General features: G+C 34.7%; 1 protein-coding gene and 1 long non-coding RNA gene across 4 annotated transcripts in view; one reads left to right on the top strand and one right to left on the bottom strand.

Moving 5' to 3' along the window:
- The window catches only part of LOC111516674 (cilia- and flagella-associated protein 251), a 97,781-nt gene that overhangs the window by 33,585 nt on the left and 39,985 nt on the right, over nucleotides 1–24,211 (top strand). For 2 of the 3 annotated variants that reach the window (XM_074175377.1, XM_074175376.1), the window contains 8 exons: nucleotides 2,460–2,597; nucleotides 5,457–5,565; nucleotides 8,312–8,460; nucleotides 10,388–10,727; nucleotides 15,610–15,736; nucleotides 15,805–15,906; nucleotides 15,962–16,084; nucleotides 23,547–23,638. In XM_074175377.1, the coding sequence (XP_074031478.1) occupies nucleotides 2,460–2,597; nucleotides 5,457–5,565; nucleotides 8,312–8,460; nucleotides 10,388–10,727; nucleotides 15,610–15,736; nucleotides 15,805–15,906; nucleotides 15,962–16,084; nucleotides 23,547–23,638 (1,180 nt within the window). The remainder of the gene's footprint in view (nucleotides 1–2,459; nucleotides 2,598–5,456; nucleotides 5,566–8,311; nucleotides 8,461–10,387; nucleotides 10,728–15,609; nucleotides 15,737–15,804; nucleotides 15,907–15,961; nucleotides 16,085–23,546; nucleotides 23,639–24,211) is intronic. The other variant, XM_074175378.1, reaches the window with a different exon arrangement.
- Nucleotides 19,193–19,783, bottom strand: LOC141482313 (uncharacterized). Its single transcript, XR_012465454.1, has 2 exons — nucleotides 19,631–19,783; nucleotides 19,193–19,419 (listed from the first exon to the last, which is right to left on the bottom strand). It is a non-coding gene; the product is annotated as an uncharacterized lncRNA (long non-coding RNA).

Genomic DNA, 24,211 nt, shown 5'->3' on the forward strand with positions numbered 1-24,211 from the left:
AATATTAAGAGCAGATAGTTGTTGGTTCACAGATGGATCAAAAACTCCTTCCGGTTCTGTTGCAGGTGTTTTTAGTCGAAGACTCAGGACAGAGATATACATCTACTTGCCTAGGAACTTATGCGATTGTATTTCAAGCGAAAATTTACGCTATTGAATTGTGTGCGGACAGATTGGATAAATCCAACCTCACACACAAGTCAATAAAAATATTCTCGGATAGTCAAGCGGCGTTTGTAGCACTTGGCTCCTACCGAACAACGTCTAAACTGGTAGCAAATTGTTAAAAACGACTCTCCTCGATAGGAAGACTTAACAGATTGTCTCTGGTCTGGATTCCTGGCCATACTGGCCTGGAAGGCAATGAAGTTGCTAACTCCCTTGCAAAGGAGGGTTCTGCAAGTACTTCATCGGACCGGAACCTGTCATTGGCATCGCCTTAGGCTTTGCCAAACTAACATTGAATACCTGGATTGGCTCACTCCAAGGCGTTTATTCACCCTTCGAAGCTTGATACCAAACAGTTGTTGAACTACAGTAGGGATGAACAGCGATGTCTAACAGGCCTTCTTACATGTCACTGTCATTTGAATCATCATATGCAGATACTTGGACTGTCGAAAAACTCTGTTTGGAAAATGAAACAGCAGAGAAAATACTTTGTGCCTTCCCCGCTGGGGACCGAATTAGGTTCATAGAGTTCGCCAGAGCCGTATTTGGCTGAGTGTGAATAGGTGTGAGCCACAATAAACCCTTGCGGGTTGCGGTGGAGGGTCGAATATACCCACTCACTTTAGACCTAACCTAATCAACTTTTTGACCTTTCAAATACGTTTTAAGCCATCAACAACAAGCCGCACGAGAGTTGACGTCCAGTTCTTCCGCCATCTCATGCACCGTTTGTGCTGGGTCGCTCTCCACCAGGGTCCTCAAATCCTCGTCCCGGATGATTTTACTTCAGTTTTCTGTGCGGCAGAAAGCTGTTGCTTTTCCGTCGAGTATCTACCACACATACCTACAATATAATATCGGTCTCGAATGAGAGGCAAGCAAGCCTTCGACAAACTGTAGTACACTTTTTCACGGATACAAATGGAGTTCAAAGCACAAATATATCTTGAAAGTATATGGAAGTGAAAACGAGCTTCTGTTTCCTCGCATATATTCTGAAAATTATCAGGTGTTAGTAGCCTACAGCACCTGGTTATTTATTTCCGTATTTCATCTAGAATAGTCTTTTAGACTTGTTATTTCAACCATTCCCATAGAAAAAATCCAGTAAAGTGAAATCGAGGGATCTAGGTGGCCATTCTCTCTTTTCAATCAATCGAACCGGGAAATTATTATCAACTTATAACAACAAGTTATTATCAACACGCATTTGGGAGGGGCCTCATTTTGTTGTGAAACTAATAATTGTTGTGGAATTGGCGCGGTGGTAGTGCGCCCGACTCATGATCGGAAGATCGTGGGTTCGATTCCTGCCTCGACCAAATATTTTTCTCGAGATAATTTATCTGGTTGAAACTGGGATGATTCTGTTAAGAATCACACATTAAAAGGTAAGACCTAGTTAGTCCTTGGCTCGCACAAGTTTCTTAACTTCTGAGAGTCGTCGTTTGTATGGGGGCGACAGCTGATTAACGGAAAAAACAGATTTTAAACAGATTTTTTAAACAGAATCTATTTCGTAATAGAGCAACTTACTGAATGTGTTGTTAATGTTTGGAATAACTTGATTATTCAGCAAACTGAAATATTCTTCACTATTTAGGTTCGCTTCCAAAAAGAATGGTCTTATTATAGGGTTACCCAAAATTACATCCCAAACATTTGATTTGTGAAGATATTGGGTGTGAATTTGGCGGAAGGAAAATAAATCAATGAACGTTAGGAGCCTCTACAAAAAAATTGATAGCGCCCGCTTGGCCGGGAATGATGTACTATCGTTTTTCCATCAAAAAGTACTAAAAATTATGCTTTTTGTGTGAATTTTGTCTTACATCAACATCTGGTCCCGTTGAAAAGTTAAGGGAAAGGAACCTCTTACATTAGTACTTTATGAGATGTAACGATGACGACTCTTCTTACGAAGACGACATTCATTGGTATCGATATAACATTCAAACCAAAAATGTCAAAGACAAATGAAGGGTTCTATAGAGAGACAGTAATCGCTTTCTGTTTCTTCCTGCAACTTTTACTGCAAGATGATACCAAAGCCCTGAAGCGTTGTATTCAGTCAAAAGGAGTTCTAAATCTTTCTTCTCAATGGCTAAAGTCGTTTGTCAAAATTACACTAAATCCACAATTCAACCATAACACGGGAGAATGTAGTACAAAAGCAACAACATCAATAAAAAAGCAAACTTTATTGTTGAAAAATTCACAAACCATTCCACACTCAATTCTAAAAATGTTTCAATATCTTCTTTTAATTTAATAACTCGACCTTTCAGCAAAAACACAAGATGATCAAGTTTTTAACTGCAATTTTGAAGATATGATTGAAGAAATGAAAATATTGTTCGAGAAAAAATTACCGACCGATGCAAGTTTGAACGAAAACCCATTTGTTGTGAGAGATTTTTTTGTCGGTAAGAAATTTTCAAAATTATTACCCGGGTTATAACGAAGTAACTAGATTTTTTGGTGGAAAAATTTGAAATTCGTAACGAAGATATGATTAATTGTAGTCAATAATAGCCAATAACAGAATTGGAAATCTATTTCTATTCAACCGAAAATGATCCCAAACCGAGAACTTTGAATATAACCTGGCCATATAAAATTCTGTTTTCAACGACAGAATATGGCGAAATGGAAGCCATTTTCTCCACATTCACCATGACGGCAATATGACGTCATTTATGGAAACATTGTTAAACAACAATTTTCAAATGAAAAATCAAAAATTGAAATTTTACACCAACTCAATTCATCTTATGGAGTACTTACTGTAACTGGCACAAAAAATTAACCTCATAGTATCTTTGATTATTGTATTATATATATTATTATTGTTATTAACACCCTGGTAGTTATGAACGACTTGGAAAGCATCCCTGGTCCCAGCATATTTGAACCGTCACCTTCACCTATTTCAAATACCTCTTGAGAAGCGAGTATCTCCAAAGCTCTTTAGACCAAGACAGAAGCTACAAGGAATTTCAGCTTCAGCTTATGAATAAAGTGAAAGAAGAAAAGTTAAGGAAGCGAGAAGACCCTGGAGCACCTGCCATTCAAGTGTGACTTCTGCTATGCCCAGCTTCATCGTAGGGGTCAGCTGGCACTGTTCGATGTGTTTTGGAGTCTAAAGATTACTACACTGACCACTGACTACTTCCGCTCAGACACATGTTGGCAGTGGTGCGCAACGATGCCGAAGGATCGAGCTTGCCTCAAAGCGATTCTGAGTCATATTCAGGAAGCGGAGTTATCTGAAAGGTTACTTATATTGTATCGTTGAAAAGAGAATTTTATATTCCATCAAATGACCTGAAAATTATACATGATTCTATTAACCCATTAACGGCCAAGGCAATAAATATGATTGAATCTTGAAATGTGTTTATTGAAAGACACATAAAAAGCATCAATTAAGACTAATTTTGCATAAAAAAAATATCAATTTTTTTTAATAAAAATAACGTAGGTGAGTTTACGCCCCTTTGACCTAAAGTAGTATATAGGTATATACATCTAACAGATAATAGAAACTACATGTATACTGATAAATACATAAAAGAAAACAGATTATTTTCTTGTATGGATATTTTTTATTCAATCTAGATGCAGATGCAATTTGCATTTTTTACAGAAGTAAATTGTGTTACTTTTGCAATGTCTAATGTAGCGACAGCATCAATTACTTCTTTATAGCGAAAACATTTCATAAGATGACTTGCCAACATGTTGTGCTTTTATGTCTTCAGTTCATCGATTGAAACTTTGAGAAGGGGTACTACAATAAGTAGGTGTTTCTGTTTTTACTCACTTTGGTAGAACAGCTACTTTTTGAGGATCTACTCTGGCGCGTTTGGCTCGTTCGCTAAGTGCTAGATCATCATTAGAATCACCGCTTTCTGTTGTATCTTTTATATTTGGCTGTATTTCATAGGTGCTCGCAATATCTATTGCACCACTTCCCTCCCTGACTGTATTTTCGTCAATGTCTTCCTCATCGGTAACTTCATCTGTTTCCGGCGGCACATAAACAACATCAATGGACTCCGCATTTTCACAGTCTGAGTCCTCTTCTAATAGAGCAAGCATTTATGCAGTAGTTAGTGCCCTTTTGCTATCCCACTTAGAAAATCGACTGTTATAATAAAAATCGAACTAGAACTACTGATAACCTACGATAAAAATAGTATAACTCGCCTCATTATATGCTAAATAAAAATAAGATCACTATAAATAAACTTTTCAATCCAATAAATCTCCACGCAGAAAAGAAAAATTAATATATACTTTTACCGAGATAACGAACTTTACTTTATTAACATTCAAAAGCAACTGATCTTTATTTTCGTTTAGTTTTTAGACTTGTCGAGACATGCAAATTTGGCAAACACGACTGTTACCGCTTTTAGCTAAAGATGCGTAAACGCATCCACCATATTTCTACAAATTCAGCAACGTTATGTTGAAAATATGAGTATATATCAATATTTAGTAAATATCTTGCATGTTTTTCATTCATGTGTAGCCCAAACAAATTTTAGTTATGGTAAAATTGCTACCCAAAAAAATATTATATATAACCAAGTGTTGCCCATCCTTATACTTGGCTGCACCATACTGATGATGGGCCAAAAGCCCGAAACACGTGTCTATGGTTTGCCACTTTCTTGAGTGCTATGTCTGATTGATAACTCTTTTATCTATATCAAGACACTCGATAACCTTCGTATATATATATATATATATATATATATATATATATATATATATATATATATATATATATATAAACATATAAAATTAAGCATATTCAGAAATTTAGTATATTCAGATAAAGTAATATTCTAAGTTACATAAATTTATTTCTCATTTATAAACTCCTTAGTTTACATTACTATAAATTTAGATTTGCCAGATACTGCTTTGTTTTCCATGTAAAAAGTATTTCTAAAAAGTTGCGTAAACGCAACTTTGGCCATTAATGGGTTAAAATTTTCGACTTTGGTTCATTTCCGGTTGAAACGAAATAGATTTTCAATTATGTTTTCCTTATAAATATTGAAACTATACCTTCGTTCCGAATTTCAAATGTCTTACCACATAATCAACTGAATGACGCCCTGTACATTGATTTCATGGCTGCATGGCAAAACATATTAATATTTGAAGTTTGGACTTGTCTTGTGCCGCAGTTGATTATCAGAAATTAATCTCTGAGATTTATCTTAACTAACATATATTCTAATTGAGTTCAAAACAATTTTTTGCAGCAACGGCCGACTGTAATATTTACGCAATTGATTGCGTTAATAACAAATGTACTCCACTGTTTCATGTTGCCGATGATTACGTAGCTGCTATATGCGCTCATGATGAATTGTAAGTCAATTTTTAATTTCAAAAATTAAACTTAGCTATCTTGGTGCCCTCAGAATCGACAATTATCGATACTTCTTCCCGTGTTATCGTTCACTATTTTTTTCACTGATAATGCTGGAAATGGATGAATCCCACACGAAAAACTATATAGAGAATTAAACCACATGATTCGTTTACAGTTGAGAAGAATTCTTCAACATATCATGTGGTCAAGTTACACTAATTTTAACAAGAAAGCGTTCGACTTTGTTTCATGAGTCGAAGGCCCAATATTTTTGAAACTCCAAGTGGAAAATACAGATCATCTTAAATTAAAGGCTGAAAGAGGATATGATACAGTATAAGGGTACAAGGAAGTATATTTGCTGAAATTTTAGGAAAGAAATTATAAGTAGTATCAGATTTTCTATCGAAGAACTTTCTCCTAGATGTAGAATTTTCATAATCTCCGTACATTAAAAGGGCGAAAGGAAATAATTTCATATCAGATTTTTTATCGAAGTACTTTCTCGTAGATATGGGATCATAGTTTATCTAAACAGTTGTTCTCTGTATCTGTAGAGTAGGGAGGGTGAGTGTAGACCTACAGCACTCAGGCCACATGTGACCCATTGTACATCCTCCCGAGGAGTTGTCCTCCTAGGTCATCGTCCAACCTGTCTTTCCAGGAAGGTGGATAGCAACCTTGAGGTGTTTCACGGTGGCCCCCGCGAAGGTTTTGGAAGGTGCCGCGACATTACTGTCGTTACGTGGCTTCTTCAACCTTCTTGGGGTTCCCTCCGTGGAGGTGCACAAGAGAGGGAGGTTTCCTGCAGGGGCAGCTGGTTCCTTGCCTTTATTCAAGGTGGAGCTCTTGGCGCCCGCCTCAGGAAGTGGCCTTGCTGTTGGAGGTGATCTGTTCTGTCCCCAGCCACCGCCTTAGATTGAGGTGAGCACTTCTGTTCAGCCTCGGAATTGATTTTTGTTTTTGTTGTTTCTGTTTTTGTGTTTGTTTCATTCATGTGTGCAAGGGAAGAGTTGGTCACCTCTTGGCGAGCCCTGCATTACTAGAGGTAGACTGATTACAATGAGGTTTCGCCCAGTTCCCCAAGGGGATCGTTCGTAACCGCATATCACCCTGCGGCCATTCAGCTGTCGGCACGATTCCGTACACCTTAGCTTGGGTAGGCTGGTCCACGGTGGCATGTTTTGCAAAGGCTTTTGGGGAGTTTTAGTTCCCCTCGCCCTACTTATTTCTGCCACTGACCAGGAGTCCGGTGACCCCGTCCGTAAGGCCACATTAGCTTTCCGGACAACGCCTCCAGTCCCCTGGCCGTTCCCTTATCCGCCACCTGGGGACACGCCCGATAGGTAGCCCAACCCACGGAAAACAGTTGTTATTTAACCATTAAAAAGTCTATAAAATCATTTTGTGCAACAAAATGTACATGACCTGCGCAATGATAAGTTCATAAACTCGAATATATACGAGTCTATACATGAAACAGTCAGTTTGCAAGTACAGTTGATCTTTTCCTATCAAATATTCTTGACCTATTCGAAGTGAGAGGACAGAAATCCTTCAGAAACTCAGATCACATGCCACCATAATATGCTGGTTCAACTGCCATTTGTTGATTTAAAATTATGATGAAAAATTTTTCTGGTCTTGGTAAGATTCTGAGTGTTACCATCAAATTAGAATTTTGTTCTGTAGCATAATCACGTTCAAAATATGGAACACTGAGTTGGGGTGAAGTGACACTTTCAAACACTTGAAATTAATGGAAAATATTTCACAAAAAAAATGAGCCTTTCATATATCGAGAATTTCTCTTTGGTAACCAAAATGCAATATGTAGAAGTACGAACAGAAAACCTCATTTTTCAAATCCATGAAACAATATCTGTCTAAATCGATCAGAAGAAAGGCATGAAAGGCCAAGGAAAATCTCCGAATGGATCATGTTCATTATAGTTCTTGGAGATAGCAGTGAGTGTACATCTCTCCAGTATTTGAGGTTATATATAGGTCCTTTTTGGGTTTGTTATCAGCCAACTGCGTATTTTCTCGAATTATTCTCATATTGAAAGTTAAACAAACATCATAATTTATAAATCATTTCATTTTATTGAATCAAGAAAATTATCACCAGTCTAGCCTTAGTTTGTTCCACTACAGGATCATTACATCGAACATTGATCATCTCAGAATTTTCCAAACCAGTTGAAAGAATGTTTTAATGATTTGAAATAGGTAAGTGTGACCTATTTCAAATAATTAAATTCATCTATTTCGACTCTGGATACTACTATAGAAAATGATAGATAAGGACGCATGTTCCACTGATAGCGAATACATATAAACAACTTACCCATAAAACTAGGAAAATAAAAGTGAATTTATTGTTTTAGTCGAGTAATCTGTACAAGGATCAGAATTTGTATTCTTGTATTACTGCAAAAAGTTGTTTATTTATAAGTGTGTCACTCAATGTGAAATAACCTTTAGGCGTAATATAATTTTACTCAGCACTCGGTTCTAAGATTGATATTTTTTGTGCTCTTTTGATTCTACTATAACAATGAACGGTCCGTGTCCTTGAAAATCTTTAGATATTCTACGTTCATTATAATTTGTTCATTCAGTTTGCTATATACTCAATTTCTATATATTCAATTTCCGTTCATTTCGTAAAATGATAAGGATATCACCGATAGGAAAAAACAGATTTTCCAATATTCAGCACTGAACTTTTCATTACAGGAATTATATTGTTATTGCTTATGCAAACGGTCGAATTACGTTAATAGATTACGAGAAGCATGAACCCGTACGTTCCACGATACTTCCTGTGTCGGAAGATGAAGATGGTGGTAAAGTTTCAATTTCCTGCATCAAGTACAGTATTGAATGTAAGCATTTCTTCCAATCGATATTAACAATAGTTAATGTGGAATAAATTTCCTGAGAACTTTTTTCCAAATGATTTAATCTCCAGCAATTCAAATCCAACATGAATCGCTACTTTCGCACAGGCACCGCTCTTAGAGTGCCTTCAGGATTTTCCTGTAGTGCTTGTGTTTTGTCTTGGAAAACAGAATAACAATACTGCCCTTGTGAACATTGATTTGACAAGCAGCTTGTAAATTCGAACCATTACTGAAAATTCGATCCAGCATCTTTTCGTTAAAACAACTTGTATTCTTTTCACTGTGTATGAAAATGTTTCCGTTTAGAATCCATGAAAAATATATACGTTCGCCTATATTCATGTGATTTGAAATACGAGTATACGTAAAGGTTTTACTACAGATCTCATATTACGTTAGGTATCAGTACATCGTTTTCTGTATTTATTTTTGGTTTTCTAAAACTTCTGTTGAGTATTTGAATCTGTTTCAGAGCTTCATCATAATACAATATTCAGTTTTCATGTTCTAACAACTGGGAGGTTATTTTTCTCAACAAGCTGGGAAATGTGTAAGCTTGCCAAAAATCTGAACGAGATTTTTGGTCTGACACCAAGATCGATCCTAAATACCTAATGCATAAAGTGATTCATCAAAATGTTTGGATTATCTAAATAGTACTTTTCGTTAACTTTTAGAACGGCTGAACACATCATTTCTCGACCAGATCATCTGCTATTCCGAAGAAAACAAAGGTTTACGTCTATCAATTTCATTTTTCAGTTATTGCTTGCTCTTAGAATACTATTTATTTTTTCTGTGATCAACTTTGTAAGAAAATTAAGTCGTGAACTTTTCATTTCGAAAGTCCTCAATCTCCATGAAGTTTATAAGTTTTGAACCACTGAAAAAGGGCCACTTTTAGGAATCCAAAATTTCCATATGAATAGTAGATGATATTTTTTCAAGGACAAAACACAAGCACTACAGGAAAATCCTTAAGGCGCTGTAAGAGACTGTTGTGGAATTTTTTGTCCCTCCTTCATGGGAGGGAGAGAAAATTCCGTTTACAGTCTAGAACAGTGGTTCCCAAACTATGGGTCGCGACCCAATGATGCGTCGCGGCAGCAATTTGGGTGGGTCGCGGAAACAAATTAAAAACACTAAATGCTTTTGAATTGTTTTTCTCATATTGAATAAAGGTTAGGGGAGAGTATCCAGTTCTTTCGAACGTAGCCTCAAAAGAGCTGAAGGTGTGAGAGGGCATTATTCACGTTGGTATATTTAAAAAATAAATATAGAAATAAGTTTTGTGTGGAAAGTGACCTGCGTTTAAAGCTTTCAACTTTCGAACCAGATATAGAATCTCTTGTAAATCGTAAGCATTACCTCCACAAGTCACATACATTACATAAGTTCCATTTTTTAATTTTTTGTAATTGTTTAGTTTTAAGATTCTGAATTGAAAGTATTTCTCCGTACTGTATTTCATCTTCAATTATATCATCTTTACCATTTTATTTCAGAGTTGTATTCCTCAATAGTGAATTTTCACGATGATAACAATAAAAATATTATTAGTGATAATAATTATAATTAATATTAATTATTATGTGGGTCGCGAAAAAAATTCCACAATGAAGGAAACGCTGGTCTTGAATATCATCTACTATTCACGTGGGGGAATATTTATGTAGGAATATATAACCCTGTAATTATATTCACATGATGTCGAAAATTACCCCCCAGTAAATGAAATATCTGGTGAAGGCTACTGATTATCACAGAAACAACTACTTCAGATAGTCGACTGCAACATATTCTTCATAAATACCAATAACATTTCGAATAGAATCATTAGATGGAAATTAGTGACTACTAACTAATAGGATCATCATAAATTGATTCAAGTTTCGAATATAATTTTCAGCATTTCACCTAGTCTGCGGCAGAACAAATGGTGAAATTTGGATTTTGGAGCCGGTCCTACTAACTCCAAAAATATCAGAACCCTTTCAGATCACAAAAAACAAGGTGGTGAAGATTGAATTTTCGCACATTCCAATACAATTTGCCTACTATGATGATAATAAAACGGTAGTAATTTTTTCATATAATTCTGCAACAAGCGTTTGGGTATGTCTAGGAAAGCTTAGATCCCATTACGATGACATTACAGATATCATGTTCGTACCAGGGAATCCGTATTCAAAGCTGTACACTATTTCCAAGGATCGCCATCTCGTTGAATATAATAGCAGCAAAATTCAGTAATTATTATTTAATAACTGTTTACTGTGAAAAAAAGGTCTTTGCTACTCTCCATGAAAATATTCCCCGTCAAAATACCCCCAACTTCGCTAATGAAAGTGCCTTTAGTTCCCAAAAAAATATACCAATTTGTCATTTTGGTTATGAATAGGATATACTCAATGAGAATATTGAAATTTCGTGTTATTTTGGATAATTTTACCTAGTAATTTTTCGTAACAAGACAGAATGTCATTTTGTTGATGACTCTGTCTCCTATATCTGCCACCCATATGCTTAATACACCATGACCGATTTTAACGATTAGCTCATCTATTTTTAATAAGTTAAGCATAATAGTTCATTATTCAACAAGCGAGAAATGAGGCAATTACTTGTGAAAATGAAGTTTGTCAAAGCTAGGCAAACGCCTAAAAAAAATTAAAAAGATTAACCGAAAATAACAATTTTATTAAACAAAAAACTGAAATTGCAAAAAAATCATACAAGCAACATCCAAAAAAATACAAAATTGAAATATTAATACCTAAAAGCTGAAAATTGAAAAATTAAAAAAGAAAAATAAAAATTAAAAGATTGCAAACCAAGTTACGTCACGACGTTTCTATTGTTAGTATCCACAATCGTTAGTATCCACAACCAGTTATCACCCGAAAACGATTGTGGATACTAACAATCGAAACGTCGTGACGTAACTTGGTTTGGAATCTTTTAATTTTTATGTTTCATTTTTTGTTAATATTATTTTTTAATTGTTTTATTTCCAGCTTTTATTAATATTTCAATTTTTTTTTGGTTGTTGCTTGTATGTTATTTTTTTGTAATTTCAGTTTTTTGTTTAATAAAATTGTTATTTTCGGTAAATCTTTTTATTTTTTTTCAGGGATTTCAAATCAATTTATATTATATTAGACAATGGAAGTCTGAACTGGCGAAATACACTATAGATATTTCTTCTATGACATATAACAGAAATATTTCAAATAAGATGCATTTGTGAAAGAATTGGAGAAATACCATTAAATTTCATAATAAGAAGCTACCCAAAAGCATTCAGGAATATTTCAAATATCATTCAATTTCAAATAGTTTGAATGTAGATCGGGTAAAAAAGCACTCATATTTTGTTATCTAGTGAAGAAATTTTGAAAAATATAAATTTTTTACCAATTACAATTTCTAGTGGGGTACGCGCTTTTTCACTTCCCCAGTCCATGATTTTTTCCTGTTTTAAGTTAGAAACTACATATTTCAAAAATTAAAAAAAAATGTCAGTTCAATGATGTTCGATAACATATTTTGAAGTAGAACGTTTCCTTGCGATTGAAACTGTATAGTTATGAATTTGCTCATCTGTGACTGGCCTTGAAGGGGAACAGGAAACGGTCACAATTGATTCATTTCTCAATAGTCTCAGCACACATGGCCTCTGCAGACCGATTTTCATGTCTATTGAACCTGATAATATAGACACAGCAATGTATACAGGGTGAGTCAACAAAATTTCCTCGGTCCATTGCTATCAGGAAAAACAATTTTTCGAATTGCTCAAATTTTTTTCGCAGTCATATCGATAAATACTTTCTTTCAAAATTATTTTCTCGCATACTGGGTGATTCAGCCGAGCTAAGCCAACCAAAGTAATATTTTTTTGAATAAAACACCAAGTACAAGTATATGAATACGTCATTAGATTCCATATTTTTTTATCTCTCTAAGGAATTTTTGTTTTCGAATATTCATTGCGGCATTGCCAAGTTATCCCAGAAACACCTATTTTGCAGACAGTATTTTTTTAATTCACCACCCACATGTCTATAGCAATTAGGTGGATTTTTTTTAGGAATAGTTGGATAATTTCGAGAATTGCAACTTTCGGAAACAATATATAGGGTGTTCGGTAAAACCGGTCAAGTTTCACACATTTTCAAACAGACATAATTCAACTTTTTCAAATGGAACACCCTGTATTTTTTCATTTCTATGAAATGTTTCAACATTTGACTACATTTTCATCATAGGTAGGTATACTATACGAAAAATAGATATTTTACAAATCATACCCAGTTTTATTAATTGTTGTAACCACAAAAAATTCATATATTTACGTTCTTTCACTTGAAATTTTTTCAATATGAAACAGATATCAGCAGTCGATGCCAGAATAATAATAAAAAAAAATAACTCCTAAATTTTCAATTGAATAGAGGAGTCCAAAAGATGTTCAAAATGGCGACCATTTTCTGCAACACATAATGTCAGTCTTTTTTTAAACGAATTCTCTACACGTTCCAGCATGTTATCTGGGATTTCCCTGATTCTTCGTTTCATGTTTTCTATAGATGTTGGAGGAGTTTGGTAGACAATCCATTTGATATACCCCCATAAAAAAATACATTTTGGTCAGGTCAGTCGATCTAACACATCACATTCTAAGTCTTGCTCCATTATGGAACCCCGTCCAATAAATTCGAAAACTCATACCGAAGAAATCTTACATAATTTCTTCCAGTGAGTTGCACATCCAAAAAATACGATCCGATAACTCTTTTTCTGATAATTCCACCCCAAACATTCAGTGACCAACGCTGTTGATGGTTCAGGAAACGAACAAAATAGTGGTTTTCCGTTGCATAATATTGCATGTTATGCCGATTCACAGTTCCATTTTTATGAAAAGTTGCTTCATCAGAAAATAACACGAAATCGAAAAAATAATTTTCCTGATTGATCTTTTCTAAGCCTCATCGGCGAAATTCCTTCCTCTTAACTCTTGCATCAATTGCATGCGGTATGGATGAAATTTGCTTGTTCGTATCATTTGAGACGCGCTGGTTTGAGAAAATCCTAATTCCCTGCTCAGGTCTCGGGTACTCACATGGAGATTTTCAACAAGGTGAGCAATTTGTATACTCTTTATTTGTTACAAGGCAGACACGTTCGAACTTCTCGTGATTGACTTTACCAGTTCTTCAAAATCTTGTTTTTAGAGCCAGAAATGCTCTTTCATCTGGTTGTCTTCTTTCGGGGAACTTCTCTTTGTAAATTCTAGATGCAAGGAGATAGTTTTCGTCACTTTCCCCCAAAGCATAGACCATTCGCACCATATCTTCCAATACATAATTCATAATGAAAATGATTCAATCTACACGCGAAAGAAACTTCAACATATTCCGAGATTCATTTTTTATGTTAGTCATGGATAACTGGATTTTTAAATAAAAAAGTAGTATAAATATTCTTCAGTTTTTTTACACATTTCTTACCGTTGAAACAGCTGATAAATATCACTAGATGGTATAAAAAATGCTAATGTACTAGCGATTAGTTTGAATATTTGAAAAACAAATTTGAGTAAGTGAACGTAAGAAAATACATTTTTTTGTGGTTACAATTACTAAAACTTGGTATAATTCGTAAAATATCAGTTTTTCGTATAGTATACTTCTGATTAATTTAGTGAAATGTTGAAACATTTCACAGAACTGAAAAAATACAGGGTGTTCAATTTGAAAAAGTTGAATTATGCCTGTTTGAAAATAAATGAAACTTGACCGGTTTTATCGAGCATCCTATATATTGTTTCCGAAAGTTGAGACTTCAGAAATTGTCATAGTGATGTTGAATAACTATTTCTTAAAAAAACCCTGCTGTTGACATGCGGGTGGCGAATTAAAAGAATGTTGTTGGTAAACTTGATAATGCCGCATTGGAAATTCGAAAACAAAAATGAACTTTAAATGTTCATTTCTTTACATTTGTTTACTGCCTGTCTTCAAGCATATACCTAGGTACATCCGAGACGGGCTTGAACATCCAAAGTTCATTTCTTTAGATTTGTTTACTGCCTGTCTTCAAGCATAGCCCACTGACCAATAAAAAAGTGTTTCTTCCTTATTCAGAGGAATCGGGCAAATTTCGGATATGCAGTTGGTTAGTACCGCGTCCACTAGATGGAGTGACATTTTTGATGTTCGCTCCAACTCAAGACGGGGAATGAAATACTGTGAAAGAATTTCGATGTTCGATTCCCCGTTAGAGGATGAATAACTTTTTCATCCATCCCACCCCAGCCAGGTAGGGGTATCCCGTGAAGGGCGGCACTGATGTCTAAGGACTTCATGCCGTCATCTATCAGTTATGTACCCATTGGTCCCTCTCAAGGCCAATGATCAGCCAAAAGGGTAGGGGAGCTGGTCTCCAAACCTGGATGAAATCAGGATGACTCGTCAGCGATGTTCAATTATGGAATATCATTTACTTTAGGTCGATGATGGTCACTATCTTGCACTGACGAGTGGCTGAGGAACCAGAAACCGGTCTGCAAGTGTGCCCGTTCCAAAATTGAGGGTCGACTCTTTCAGTTGTATTGCCAATTGCGTATGCAGGAAATTTTCTGTGAGTAGGTATATCCGAGACGGGCTTGAACATTCAAAGTTCATTTCTTTAGATTTGTTTACTGCCTGTCTTCAAGCATAGCTCACTAACTAATAAGAAAGTGTTATTTTCAGTTATTCATCTTCAATTCTTTTTTTCATTAGTTCTTTCAGGGATTTCAAATCATTTTATATAACATCAGACAATGGAAGTCCGAACTAATGATGTTCTCAGTAGATTCGTTTTACGATAGATATTCCCAGTTCTATATATCAGATTCCTTCAGGTTCTCCACTTTGACTTTTTTGACATTTAATTCTTCAGTTTCAATATTTCATTTCCAATCTCAATCTCATGATTCCCAAAACAATAGATTATTCCATTATTTCTTCGACCACCATCTAACATAAACACCTAATAATTACTATAAAAATAGTATGACTGAAAATGGTGGAGACTAGCAAAGACTATGTTCAGTAGAGAACTCATTTTGTTAACGACTAGGATTGAAGAATTCTCTATTATCTCACGAGAAAGGATAGAGCAGTCAGCGATACCTATGAGTTTTATATACTGGGTAACATCTGTACAAAATAAACAGTTAGGATACATTCTGGTATCGGACAACAAGGTAAAAATAGCTTTGATCTTTTCTGATGATTTTACTAATTGTGAAAATTCAATGTTTTTTCCATTCAGCACAAATTGAAATATTTATATCAATCGTCGAAGGTACCTAAATCATTGGTGCAGGCACCAGCATTCGGCTGCTTCAAAAGACAACTCATTCACAAGATGATGGTGAGATCGTTACATGGCAATAGCTATTGTTTTTACTGGAAATTTTTTGGTTCAGATAATTCCCCACTGTGAGTCCAGATATATGGCATTCTCAACTAACAAGCACTTTGGTTTGCACATCTTACCTCCTGATGGAAACCCCTACAAGTATGTTGGCTTTTTGGCACACCCAACTGGAGTGAGTATCACATAATCTGTTTATTTGTGAATGAAATGTTAAAATCCATTTGTCCATTCATAGACCGGGAGCCCGTGACAGAAATTTTGACCCCATTATTTACCGTCTGCCTTTTTCAGAGGACATATTTACAGCTACAAGCAACAGTATTAAGCGTTGAACGAATTTTTTTTCCTATGTTACACATGCTTAAATGTCAACTCTAGTATGCATAAAAAAAGCTTCTTTGACCACCATTTTACCGTCTGCTTTCATGCGACCAGAAGGCTAGGTTACACAACCCACAGATAAAATAATTGGCAGACGGTTATATGGTGTTCCAGCTAAATCGTTAATTTTTTATTCAACCAAAAAAAATGGTTAGCTGAAATCAATTTTTTACCATCTGTCAAGCTCAGCGTAGACTAACAATAGCATGAAATGATCAAATTTTCACTAGGCAAACGGTTTCCGGTGTATTAATAATTTATAGGCATTAGTCAATTAAAATTTTTTTTACAGTGTCTCTGAACCATTGTTTACCGTCTGCCTCTTGAATGTAATAAAATTTCATAATTAAAATGTCCTGCGACAACTGTTGGCATACAAATTGGCATAACTTTTACCAACATTTTACCGTCTGCCATTGTTTCCTTGCAATATACACTGTGTCCGTAAAGTATGGAACAAATTCATTTTTAGCTAAACAGGTCATTTTAAGAAATAATCCTGAAATACATCGATTTTTGATGTTAATTTATCGTATTTTAAAATAATAATCTAATATACAGGGTGAATTACGTTCGAGTAATGACGTCACCGTCATTTTTTTTAAATGGAACACCCCCATTTTGTCTCAATTTTCGGATTACTCTAGCTGAGCTGATTCCAAAAATGTATCATATGTTGATTCGAATTGGTACAGGGTGGACAAAAATACAGTAGTTGTGTGTGTGCTAATAAAGTAACGCGTAACATTCTTTATTAGGTAAATTAACAATATTATCAAAAATACTTATTGTCTAGCGGCAATTGGTTTAAATGTAACACCCCGTAGTTTGCTACATGTTTAGAGTAATAAAAATGAGCTGTTTCCAAACATGTTTGGTACTTGTGGTCTAGCAGACAGAATATGAAAGCAATTATTTCTTATCTACATTTATAAAAAACATAGTCGTCTAGTTTTTTGTGAAGTATCATTATTTGTTTAGTAATTTATTGATGTTCAGTGACAGTTTAGTACTACAATATTTTTGGTATTCGTGAATATTCGAATGATTGCTTAGATTTAATTGGAAGTAGGAATGGAGTTAAGTGTAAAACAAAGAATTGAAATACTTATGATGATTGGGTATGGAGACAGATCGCGAACTCAGATGGAAGTGTGCAATTTGTTTAATGATAAATATCCAGAAAGACCTATAACGCGTTCAACAGTCAGTAAGCTGGAAACGAAATTTCGAGAAACTGGTACGGTTGCAAATGTACGCAAATCAGGTCCCCCTGCAAATGCTGATACAGCATTAGATGTTTTACTGAGTTTTGAAGAAGATGCGCACACTTCTGTTCGTAAAGTTAGTCGCGAAATCGGTGTTGGCAAAACAACGGTACACAAACTATTGAAGCTTGAAAAAAGGCATCCTTATAAAATCAAACTTGTGCAAGAATTAAACGAAGATGATCCCGATAGACGACTCCAATTTTGCGAAGAAATGATTGATAAATGTCACCGAGACCCTCTCTTGATACAAAACATTATTTTTTCTGATGAGTCCACTTTTACGTTAAATGGTGAGGTTAACCGTCAGAATTGTAGATACTGGGCAAAAGAAAACCCCCACTGGATGCGTGAGCATCATACACAATACCCTCAAAAGGTAAATGTATGGGCTGGAATTGTACGAAATCGAATCATTGGACCCTACTTTATCGAAGGTAATTTAAACGGGGCAAAGTACCTTGAGTTTTTAAGGGGGTATCTCGTACCTACTTTACGTAATTTATTTCCCAGCAGACGTAATCCTGGAGGTTTTGATGAAAGTTTATGGTTTCAACCGGATGGTGCACCTCCACATTATGCTGTAGATGTTAGAAGGTACGTAGATGAAATTTTTCCGAACAGGTGGATTGGTAGACGTGGACCCACTGAACGGCCAGCGAGGTCACCTGATTTAAATCCTTTGGATTATTTTCTGTGGGGCCATCTGAAGAATGTTATTTATGAAACGAAACCAGCAAATATTGAAGATGTACAAGTGAAAATTCGAACAGAAATAAACAATATTACGCAAGAAACCATACACAAGGTTCAACAAGAATTTGTACACCGTTTGGGTTACTGTCAAATACAGCAAGGGCTGCAGTTCGAACATTTAATATAAAGTCATATATTCCAGCATATTCTGTCCGCTAGACAATAAGTATTTTTGATAATATTATTAATTTACCTAATAAAGAATGTTACGCGTTACTTTATTAGCACACACACAACTACTGTATTTTTGTCCACCCTGTACCAATTGGAATCAACATGTTATACATTTTTGGAATCAGCTCAGCTAGAGTAATCCGAAAATTGAGACAAAATGGGGGTGTTCCATTTAAAAAAATGACGGTGACGTCATTACTCGAACGTAATTCACCCTGTATATTAGACTATTATTTTAAAATACGGTAAATTAACATCAAAAATCGACGTGTTTCAGGATTATTTCTTAAAATGACCTGTTTAGCTAAAAATGAATTTGTTCCATACTTTACGGACACAGTGTATATGATTCTTAAGTAGACTAATTGTCAATTGGCAGACAAATTAACCGTGTTTATACAAGTGAAAAATATTTTTTTATTTGCAAAAAAAAAACTCTGGCCAACGTTTTACCGTCTGCCATTGTTTCCGTGCAATCTCATATAAATATTGAATAGACGAACTGTCAATTGACAGACGAATAGACCGTGTTTAGACGAGAGTGGTAGACAATTTTTTATGACACAAGTGTCAATGTTACTTCATAGGAGATTTTCATCAATTTCTGTGGAGAACACCCCTAAAACGATACAACTTCTATTGCCACTTTTTTCAGCAGTTGATTTGATGAAGTGGGAATAAATAATGATGAATGTACGAGATTTAAGAATACATAAACAATATTTTTATTACAATATCGACATGAAAACTAAATAACTTTCATCTGATTCAATAGTTTCTTGAGAAATATTCAAATCAACGCTAACATGGCTCGTTATACTGCCTTCTGAATCATCATCATTATCATCATCAGCATGATCTTCAGCAATATTTTCATTTCCCAAATCCGCAACTTCCTCATCATCGAGATGAGCAAATTCAGTACGATCTACAACAAAAAATAAGGTAGTAATCTAATAATCAATTTTCGTGATACAGTTTAAAGGATGTGAAAAAAATGCAAAATTATTTAACGATACGTGAACATATGCTACTACATTTATTTAATTTCGATTAATTACGTAAGATAGCATTTTCGATATTTTCATGCTGGATTTTCATTTCATTGAGTTCTCATAATTTCTTAAATACTTACATACCTGCAGATGTTTATATAATTTTCTTGAATGTTTTCAGGCGTATCAGGTACTTCGAACCAGTTAAATGTATACTGTCCATTATCATATGGACACCAGCCATAATTTAATGGGTCTAATTGAGATGGAATTTTTTCATATATATGTTTGATATATATATATATATATATATATATATATATATATATATATATATATATATATATATATATATATATGCTGCTCTTCAAATTTGTTGTTGTAACTCTCTGGCACATGGTAGTAGATTTGATGCGTCAAACGATGTGACTTATTTCTTGAAAGACTCCATGTCATCTATCACTCTGTAATGTATTTCAAATATCCGAACTCACGCTTCATTCTTGAGACTTTGGATAACTTATATTTGGTTGTTGCATACAGACGGCACACAAATTATTCGATTATTGGTGCAGTGTGTCGGCAACCAAAAAAAAAACGATTCGCCAAATCTGCAAAAGCTTTTTCAAACTTTTCGTTGCCCATTAAAATCGACAAAGGTTTTTTTTTCTTTTTTGTAAAAAACTGGTGTAAAATAACAGCCGGTTAAGGCATGGAATGCAGGTAAACCAGCGCAAAACTGAAAGCCACGAACCCGGCCGATTTATGTGACATTTATGAATCTGCAATTGTTTCCTTTAACCAAATTTTGAAGTAACATTGACACTTGTGTCATCACAAATTGTCTACCACTCTCGTCTAAACACGGTCGATTCTTCTGCCAATTGACAGGTTGTCTACTTAATAATTATACAGGGCGTAACAGAATAAGTGTAAAACATTTAGGGAGGTGATTCCTCATCGAAAAAAAGATAGGATCTTTCATATAAAGAAATTTCATTGGAGCATCCCTTGTTAAGATACAACCCCTTAAAGGGGGTACATAAAATTTGATAACAATTTTTTTCACAAGCACTAAAAAAGTTACAATATTGAAATTAATCTGACGTTTTGTACTACCAAAGAGACACTTAGCCAGGGTGGAAGGGGTGGAAAACGCAACCCCTAAAATTTATTTTCAATGTAACTTTTTGTCTTTTTGTTTACCATTCAAAAATTTATTTCCGATAGCCTGTTTCATTTTGAACAAAAAATGTCTCTCGTCATAAATGAGTCATAAATACGAAAATACGAAACTAATCTATCTAGTAGGTCGCTATTAGCGATAGTGACAATTAAATTGGTATGACGCTCTCAGTTTGTGAATTTTCGAAATTGAATTAATACTAATTGTGTGTTGTTGTTCTGTTCTTAATTTGTTACTTTAATAAGTCACTTGTCATTAAAATGTCATACACAAATGAGAAAATGGCTGATATGCATTACGTTTACGGTCTGTCGCAGGGGAATGGTTTAGAAGCTTCTAGAAGATATGCTGAAATGTATCCTCAACGGCAGCATCCTACACATAGAATATTTGCTCGACTTCATCAACGATTACGAGAATATGGTTCATTCGACAAAAGAACGCAGGATTGTGGTCGCCATCGAGAAGTACGAACACCACAGCTTGAGGAAGCAGTACTTAATTTGATTGAAGAACAACCTACTACCAGTACTAGAAAGATTGCTTTCCAGCTAAATGTTGATCATATGACGGTATTTCGAATTTTAAAGGAACAACCCTTATACCCTTACCATCTGCAACGAGTTCAGGCACTGTTACCGCGAGACTTTCCGAACCGTCTTGAATTTTGCAATTGGATGCTGGAAATGTGACTTTCTGAAGACGATAGAATTCACAAACGAATGTAGTTTTTTCGGGACAAGATAATTAGTTTTCATAATTACCACATATGGGCTGATGAAAACTCTCACGCTATTGTCGAAACTAATCATCAAGAACAGTTTTCTCTTAACTTGTGGCTCGGAGTTATTGGGGATGATTTGATTGGGCCTCATTTTCTACCTCCTCGATTAAATGGTGAGGCATACGTTCAATTTTTAAGAGAAGTGCATCCAGTACTGCTGGAGGAAGTTCCTTTAGGAATCAAAAGGGATATGTTTTTTATGCATGATGGGGCTCACGTCAGCATATGCAAATCAGTGGATAGGTCGAGGAGGACCACAGAACTGGCCCGCTCGATCCCCGGATCTCAATTCTCTCGATTTCTCTATTTGGGGCCATTTACAGCATTTGGTTCATCGTACTCCTGTTCGCGATTTAGAGGACTTAAGAAACCGCATCATCGATGCGTGCAGGGTAATCAGAGAGACTCCAGGAATATTTGAGCGAATACGTGGCTCAATGTGCCGACGTCTAGACGCATGCGTAATGTCTGAAGGTAGACATATTGAACATTTACTATGATTTCTACATGTTGTGTGTTTTGTTATTAATAAATTAGTTTTGTTTATTACCCTTTAATCGTTTAATGCAGGTACTAACTACAAAATAACAATAAATCCAGTTCGCATTTATGACGATGTATCTCTGTAGTTGTTCGTAAAATAATTTTTTGCTGCGAACTGGTTTATTTTGGGCAAAAAAACCCAAGAGACATTTTTTGTTTAGAATGAAACAGACTATCGAAAATACATTTTTAAATGGTATACAAATAATGAGACAAAAAGTTACATTGGAAATAAATTTTAGGGGTTGCGTTTTCCACCCCTTACAACCATAGGGTAAACCAAATAAATTACTGGCTAAGTGTCTTTTTGGTAGTACAAAACGTCAGGTTAATTTCAATATTGTAACGTTTTTAGTGCTTGTGAAAAAAATTGTTATACAAATTTTATGTACCCCCTTTAAGGGGCTGTATCTTAACAAGGGATGCTTCAATGAAGTTTCTTTATATGAAAGATCCTATTTTTTTTTCGATGAGGAATCACCTCCTTAAATGTTTTACACTTATTCAGTTACACCCTGTATATTTCAAGGAAACAATGGCAGACGGTAAAACGTTGGTCAAAGTTATTAGGTTTTTTTGCAAATTGAAAAATATTTTTCACTTGTATAAACACGGTTAATTTGTCCGCCAATTGACAATTAGTCTACCTAATAATAATATATATTGCAAGGAAACAATGGCAGACGGTAAAATGTCGGTAAATGTAATTAATGTTTTCAACAAATTAAAAAATATTTTTCAGTTGTATAAACACGGTCTATTCGTCTGCCATTAATTTTTAATACTGGAGTTTATATGTTACCAAGTTTTATACGATACGGTAAAAAATGATTCAGAGACACTGTGAAAAAATTGTTAATTAACTAATGCCTATAAATTATTATTTAACCGGCAAACCGTCTGCCTTGTGAAAATTCGTTCATGCTACTGTTAGTCTACGTTGTGCTTGGCGGACGGTAAAAAATTGATTTTAGTTAACTATCTTTTTTTGTTAAATAAAAAATTCATGCTTTAGCCAGAACACCATGTAACCGTCTGCCAATTATTTTTTGTGGGTTGTGTAACCTAGCCTTCCAGTTGCATGAATGGCAGACGGTAAAATGTTGGTCAAAGAAGCTTTTTTTTATGCAAACTACAGTTAATGTTTGAGCATTTGTAACATGAAAAAAAAATTCGTTTAACGCATAATAATGTTGCTTGTGGCTGTAAATATGTCCTCTGAAAAAGGCAGACGATAAAAAATAGGGTCAAAATTTCTGTCACGGGCTCCCGGTCTATCAATGGTATCACTGAAATTGTGAAAACTTTATTGAATTAGATACAATCCTCAATACTCAAGAATTTATGATATATTTTGTTCTATTTAAATTTTGTTCTTTCAAGATAAATGAATCAAATTTAAAAAACCTTTTTTTGTTTTATGGGATATAGTTTCTTATTACACCTCTCAATTTAAAAATTTAATCATTATTTTTCATTGGTGGCTATTGAGTGAAAGTAATCTCTAAAAACCATCTTCCTCTCCTCTATATTATTATATTTTTCAGCTTCAGGACTTTGTCTTATCCAACCATGGAGAATATATTTTCACGTTCGGTGTAAATGATCATTGTGTCTTCAAATGGAAAATAAAAACAAGGTAACAATATATTTCATACACAGACTACATAGATGTGATAAACATATAACTCTTTCACCTTAATTGAAATACAAGTTATAGATAAACATAGTAACTTTTCTCTTATTATCATTAAATATATAACATATTCCTTCAATTATTTAATATCTTGAATTTATCTTGATATTTGTTGTGAAACGAAAGTTATTGTAAACGAATGATCAAATTGAAAATTTCTTCAATTTCCTTGGAGAACACTCTTTGCGAACAATTATTTTTCTTGAAAAATTCTTATTCGTGCATCAATTTTTATTGTTTTCATGGTTTTCATTTGACCTTTCAAGGTCAAATGAAAACGAGTTTCAACCTCGTGCCGTCAGTTGTAGGTGATGCACGTGAAATCTAAAAAAAAATTAAAACAACTACCCAAGTGGGGAAGTTAATTTGCCAAAAGTCCTTGTACGACTTCCATAATTCAGATAGGAAAGTGAGAAAAGTTTCCATTTTAGGAAAAGTGACCTCTATCTGTGAAGGAGATTGAATTATATACATGCCAAACAAATTAATTGGTTCATGGGGCGGTAAACGGAAGAT

The sequence above is a fragment of the Leptinotarsa decemlineata genome, unplaced genomic scaffold, assembly GCF_025532065.1.
Source record: "Leptinotarsa decemlineata unplaced genomic scaffold, Ldec_3_MD MMD2_tig00001019_RagTag_RagTag, whole genome shotgun sequence".
Taxonomy (NCBI): Eukaryota; Metazoa; Arthropoda; class Insecta; order Coleoptera; family Chrysomelidae; genus Leptinotarsa; species Leptinotarsa decemlineata.